Below are 6,350 nucleotides of genomic sequence, written 5' to 3'. Positions count from 1 at the left end.
GCTAACACTTGTCGACCATTTGAAGCTCCGCTTGTTGAGCAACCAACCACCTACTACATTCTTATCATATATTAATAGATAGATACAGAAAGCAATCAAAGTAAAGATCTCGCATTAAGTCACTTGCCTAGTTACCTGATCTAAACTCTCCAACAAAACAAACTACCTTCTTTAACAAAGTGTATGAAGAAAACAAATGAGGAAATGGAAACAGGAAAATACAATGTGCCCAAAAGTTTAGAAAGGAAAAGTATAATGATCTTATTGAAAAAAAGGCCCACTTGTTATGATTGTTACACAATGAGATAATTTCGAAGGCACAGCATACTGTAGCCTCATCAAAATGCCAAACAGAATCTCACAAATGGAATTATTAAAAGTTCACAACCACAATGCATGAGGCCATAAAATCTAGGCATGGATCTTCAAATTGCTAGATCAGCAGGTTGCATCAACTAAGCAGCAGAGCACAATCAAACTGCATCATCGAAGCTTCCAGAATTTCAATGGACGAGCTAAAAGTGAGCAAAAATAATATCCAGTAATGAAAATTTTCGCACTTTATAGCATAACAAGTCAAGCACGTTAGATGCGCAACTAGTTGTTGTCATGAAATAGTCCAATAAATGGTGCATTGATGAACTTTAAGGCGTATGAAATCATGAAAAACCTGCCATGGTTGCAGGTAATATTCATTGAACCTATCATGAAAAGAGCTGTCCTAACTTTGTGTCTTCGCCTCCTCCAGGGTCCGATGACAATTAGTAGCACAAAACCAATCAAGAACTTATTACTTTCCTCTCAAACTCATGCTCTTACGCTTTTGGCTTAGTGCATAACGTCTTGCCATAGCATGATTATAGAACTTCCTCATGTGATCTGAAAGCCTGTGAATGGCATGGAGATCACCAATTATCGAGAGTTGCATCAAAAAGGAATCGAGCTTCCGATATGGCAACTTTATTCCCTTGTTTATCAATTCTTCCAAAAGAATAAAAGCGTCGTCAATTCTATTGCAGCGAAATAGCCCCTCAACCACCACACAATAAGTGTGTCCGGTCTGCAAACTCACTCCTCCATTTTGTGCCAAGTTTCAAATGCCCCATCAGGATCATCAATATCAAAAAAACATTGAAATCAGCATATTATAAGTCTGAACACTAGGAAGGCAACCGAATTCAATCATTCTTCCATATAGTTTAAGGGCTTCCTCAGACTTCTTATTGTCACAAAGGATCTTGAGGAAACAATTATAAGTAACAATATCTAGAGGGTAACCTTTATTTCCCATCTCATCCACGAACTTGTAAGCTTCATCTATCTTTCCATTCAAACACATCCCTTCAATTATATCCTTGTATGTTGAAACACCAGGAAGGCAACCATTGCTAATCATATGCCCCGTATGTTCAAAACACTCCTCCATTCTATCATTTTGCACAAGTGCCACAATTACAATTGCATAAGTCTTTGCAGTGGGAGAAGATATGGTTGAACCTTTCGTTCTCATGAATTCGACAAGATTTAGTGCCTCGGTTATCATGGCTGCCTTGAAAAAGGTATCAAGGGCGGTGTTGTAAGTGAAATTGTCAGGCTTTTGACCCAATTCAATCATCTCTTCCAGGAATTTCATTGCCCTAGTCGGGTTTCTAACCTTACACCAGCCGAAAACCAATATATTGTGTGTATCTGCATTCGGCCTGATCCTTTTCCTAACTTTCTTATACAAACCTTCAGCATCCTCAACTAAGCAACACTTGCACAAGGCATCCAAGAGCAAGTTAAATGCATTTATTTCTGGCTGCGTCTTCACTCTTATCCTCTTCTTCTTCGCAAGCTTCTGCACGAGTCAGATACTTCTCTGTATACCTCCTCAAAATCGTCAAGAGGACTTCAACTAGCACTGTGTTCTTGTTATGCCTCTTCATATACTCCAGCATGTCGCAAACTATCCGGAACTGCTTAGTCTTGCACTTAGTACAAGATAAGATGTCCATCATATCATTATAAGCACAAGGCTCATGTGAATAATTCTGTTGACAGCCAGCCCAAGTGAAGAACCGAAATGCAATCTTTTCGTCATAACGAAGCCTATACAACACCTCAGTGACCAATGGGGTAGACAATGGAACACCCAATTGATCAAGGGCATTTTCCAAATTGTTAAAACCTAGAGAACTATCCATCACAGAGTTGTAAACCTTATCAACATAGCTCTCTAAACCATTAACTTCTTCAACATTCACACTAAAGCTAGAATTTTGGATCTGAGACAGTTTCTGAACAATAATTCCGCATCGGAACAACATGTTTACTAAAAGAGTGAATATTCAGTGATGAAGACTGAATTAAGTAAACACAAGAAGCATGTGATCTTGAAATATGGCAAGGGGAGTGCTGAAAAGAAGAAAAAACTAGCAATCGAAGTGTGGTTTCAGTTTGAGGTGGAGCTTGAAGGGTTAATGGAGAAAAGGAAGGACTTTTCAGATAGTTTAGGTACCTATGAAACATACCCACCATCGGTTTGCTTATTGAAATTGAAGGCATTGATGAAATAGATTATAGAAATACAAATTTGGACTGTGGGTATGTGTCGGTTTTATGCGAAGTACTTAGAAACAGAGGAATGGGAGGGAAGAGCTTATAGTGATTGATGATGCAGCTTCGTTCCAAATTCAGCGTCATTTTTGAGAGGGAAGACTGGAGGGGCCCAAGAGTAGCATAAGGCATAGTTGTCAGAACCAAACCGGTGATCGAGACTATCACGTCACTAGTTCAACCGGTGGATTACAGGTTGAACCGACTGACCCGATCCAACTTAAATAAAAATATGAAATAGTCAAAAACTTAAAATTAAATTTTGAAATATATATCTTCACCTACACTTTAACAACAATCAAGTCTCAATTTCTAAAATAACTAATACGAAAATAGACATATTAGTCAATACTACAATAATATCTTAATTTGACACAATAATAGTGAGAATCAATTAGGCAATTAGCAATCAATTCCAATTAAGAAATTAACAATCACACTGCAGCAACAGAGCCTATTGACAATTAATCAATTAGGCAATTAACAATCAATTCTAACATAGCCTATTGTCTAATTATAATCACACTATCACATTGACAATCAATTAGGCAATTAGCAATCGATTCCACTTAGGCAATTAACAAGCACATTGTAGCAACGAAGCCTATTAACAATTAATAATCAATTAGGCAATTAACAATCAATTCTAACTATGGTAATTTCAGGGCCCTCAAAATTAAAATTGAAAATAAGGTGCATCCCTATTATTTTTATTAGCAGAATTATAATATCATAAACCACGAAGTAAAACTATATAACTAAATACCAATACATTTTCTTTCGAAATTCAAAATTAGCAAACCAACACAAAATCAGCAATTAGCAGGATAACTAAATTAGTAATAGTTGCAAGAACCAAACCGGTCATTGAACCGGTCTGGTTACTGGTTCAATGATTGAATGGTCCAACCGTAATCAAACCGTCGCTGAATCGATTTAATTAAATATACAATAAAATTATAAAAAAATTCTACCTTAATGACAAACACAGCACAATGTTCTACTACCAAATGAAAAACCTTGAATAATGCAGCAGATAATGAAAATAACACAGCAAATGCACCAGCCAGAGCAACAATTCTCCATTCAAAGAGATAGATAATCAGATTTTATCTTCAATGACTCAAGATAATTTATGCAAATTGAACAAATAAAAAATAATTCTCCCACTTCTTGACCCAACTTATAAATCAATTACATGCACCTCACAATTCTGAAAACAATTATGTTCTATATACTCTAAAAATCAGATAAAATGGTGAAGAAAAAACTTAGGAACAAGAAGACTTCAACACCAAGAGAGCAACACCCCCAAAAATTTTGAAAAAAAAATTCCTTCAAAATCAAAACTCCAGAATTACAAAAAAGCAACACCACCAAAAATGTTCAAAAATCACAGCAAAACATCAAGAATCTCTAAAGCAACAACAAACAGGGGTACTCTTAGGAACCCATCACAGAAGCAATATTCAACAAGTTTTCCTCACACAAGAATCACATAAGCAAAAATCACAGGGTGGCTTTCATTTTTCCATGACTTCGTATCCTATACAACATGATGTGAATTCTATTAATCGTCCTCACGATGTGAAAATGTTTTCAGTTTCCAATCAAGCAATTTCAGTTTTCTATGGGGAATCCATACCTGAAGAATCACTTTGCATCGATTGGTCAGGATATAGGCAGTGCTAATGTGAAGCAGACATTTTTTGGGGGAATACCAATTACACCACCTCATTAAGTTCTTCCAACCATCGGTGCTGTTGCTGAACGGTTATTTGAGTTTGTCCTTGAATTTTTATGTGTGCAGTGCACAAACTTGTATCAATTATTTTAATCTGCGGTCGCCGACGACGACGAGGACAGAGCGAGCTTGACGACGAGGACAGAACGAGCTTGACGACAATAACTGCTCCGAACCGACCTTCTGCGACGCGAGGAAAAGAGCATATCTTCGAGTGGCGAGAATGTCCACCGCTGGTTGTCACCGCCAGCGCCGATAGTGGTGGGGGCTAACGGGTGGGGGAGTGGGTTGGCTTAGGTTAGTAGTTTTCATTTTTCTGGGCATCAAAACGACGCCGTTTCTGGGGGACAAAATCGGAGCTTTAGAAAATCCACGCGGTTCGGCCAATTTTTTAACCAATTTTTTTAGGACGATTTTGAAGATCAATCGGGCCGCCTAAATGTGGCTGCATTATGATGCAGGGAACTAAAAAGAAATGGCAATGCTGCACCACTGATGTGCCTTACAAGGAAGATATCTCTAGTAAATCTCAGCAAAAAATTCTATCGTTCACTGATTTATAGGTCAATTTTCTCTGTTTGCTTGAATCTTCATTGAGACTACAAAAATGAACTAGTTGGTGTTGGGGAATTCTTGGTACTTGAGACTTGATCAATAAGTTTTACTATGATTTCAATGGAAAATAAATTTTAAATATTCATAACAGTGGGGATCATGACATGGTTATTCCTTTCTTGGCAACTCAAGCATGGATAAGATCGTTAAAGTACTCCATTGTCGACGATTGCAGGCCATGGTATACTAATGGCCAAGTTGCAGGGTATTCATTCCCTTAACTCTAGAATGCTATATTATGTTGTTGATGCTTTTCTTTTCTCTTTTACATTTACTGTTGTTTTCATTTTTTCCCCACTTAAGCAGATACACAAGGACTTACTCCAATGCAATGACATTTGCAACTGTCAAGGCAAGACCTAGATCTCTCTTTCTGGACACAAATGGTGATAACTTATTTGTTTTATAATGATGGATATGGTTGCAGGGTGTGGAGGGCACACAGCACCAGAGTACAAGCCTCAAGAATGCTTTCACATGTATAGTAGGTGGATCTCTAAGAGACTTTTCTAGGAATAAACCAAACAAGATCAAATTATAAAGGTGACAGGGAATAAAAAGTTATATCAAGGAGCAGATTTCAAGATAACAGTTGAAGAATGTATCAACAATGTTTATATATTTTATATTATATTGGCTATTGAGTTTACATTTCATTTGAATATTCAACAAAGCAGATTTCGTATTTTTAAGTCACATTGAATAATTTCTTTTAACTAATACTAAAATCCATACTAAATTCTATAATAGTACAAAGTTCATCGAAATGTCATACTATCTACCACGGTGTCATATATCATATCATACTTATAAAGTATAAACCACTTGAAGGAAGGACTTTACTGAATAGGATCCCCTGTTGTCATGCTTCATATCATTCTAATATTTCTATCTACCTCTTTGATTCATACCCACCCTTGAGAGCACCCTCATCAAGTGTTCAAGTTCTTCCACCTCCAAGACAAACTCCACACCCAAGAACATCCATTCCAAAATCCACAATCACTTGTCTTATATTACACTCCCTATCAGAATCTGCATTCCCTTCTAAAACACCTTAACTATATCTGGCTCTTTGAGTTTTAGGCCTCCCAAACTTTGTGTCTATGTATTAGTTATACAATTGTTCTACATTATTGTAGATCAATATGATAAAAATATTGTGAAGTTTTGGCTTTTTTTTTTTTTTCCAAATACTATGTTGTGGATGTTTTCTAATTCCCTTGTTATAATAGAATTTTTTTTTATGTATTTTATCATCTAATATAATAAATTATCGACAGATGTGTCAACAAATAAATTATTTTTGTATTTATTTATCAGTTTTCTTAAATTTAACTCATTTATCAAAATTAAATAAGAAAAGAATTAATTCTTTGTTTTATATTTTATC

The 6,350-nt window shown here is 36.2% G+C and overlaps 1 protein-coding gene and 1 pseudogene across 1 annotated transcript; one reads left to right on the top strand and one right to left on the bottom strand.

Moving 5' to 3' along the window:
- On the bottom strand, positions 292–4,610 carry LOC107624481 (annotated as a pseudogene).
- Positions 4,652–5,653, top strand: LOC110268026 (putative serine carboxypeptidase-like 52). Its single transcript, XM_021113918.1, has 4 exons — positions 4,652–4,905; positions 5,049–5,162; positions 5,264–5,310; positions 5,388–5,653. Exons 1-4 carry the CDS (start codon positions 4,838–4,840, stop codon positions 5,468–5,470), a joined length of 312 nt encoding a protein of 103 aa, XP_020969577.1. The 5' UTR covers positions 4,652–4,837; the 3' UTR covers positions 5,471–5,653.

The sequence above is a fragment of the Arachis ipaensis genome, chromosome B10, assembly GCF_000816755.2.
Source record: "Arachis ipaensis cultivar K30076 chromosome B10, Araip1.1, whole genome shotgun sequence".
Classification (NCBI taxonomy): Eukaryota; Viridiplantae; Streptophyta; class Magnoliopsida; order Fabales; family Fabaceae; genus Arachis; species Arachis ipaensis.
This window is presented reverse-complemented; position numbering and strand designations above follow the sequence as displayed.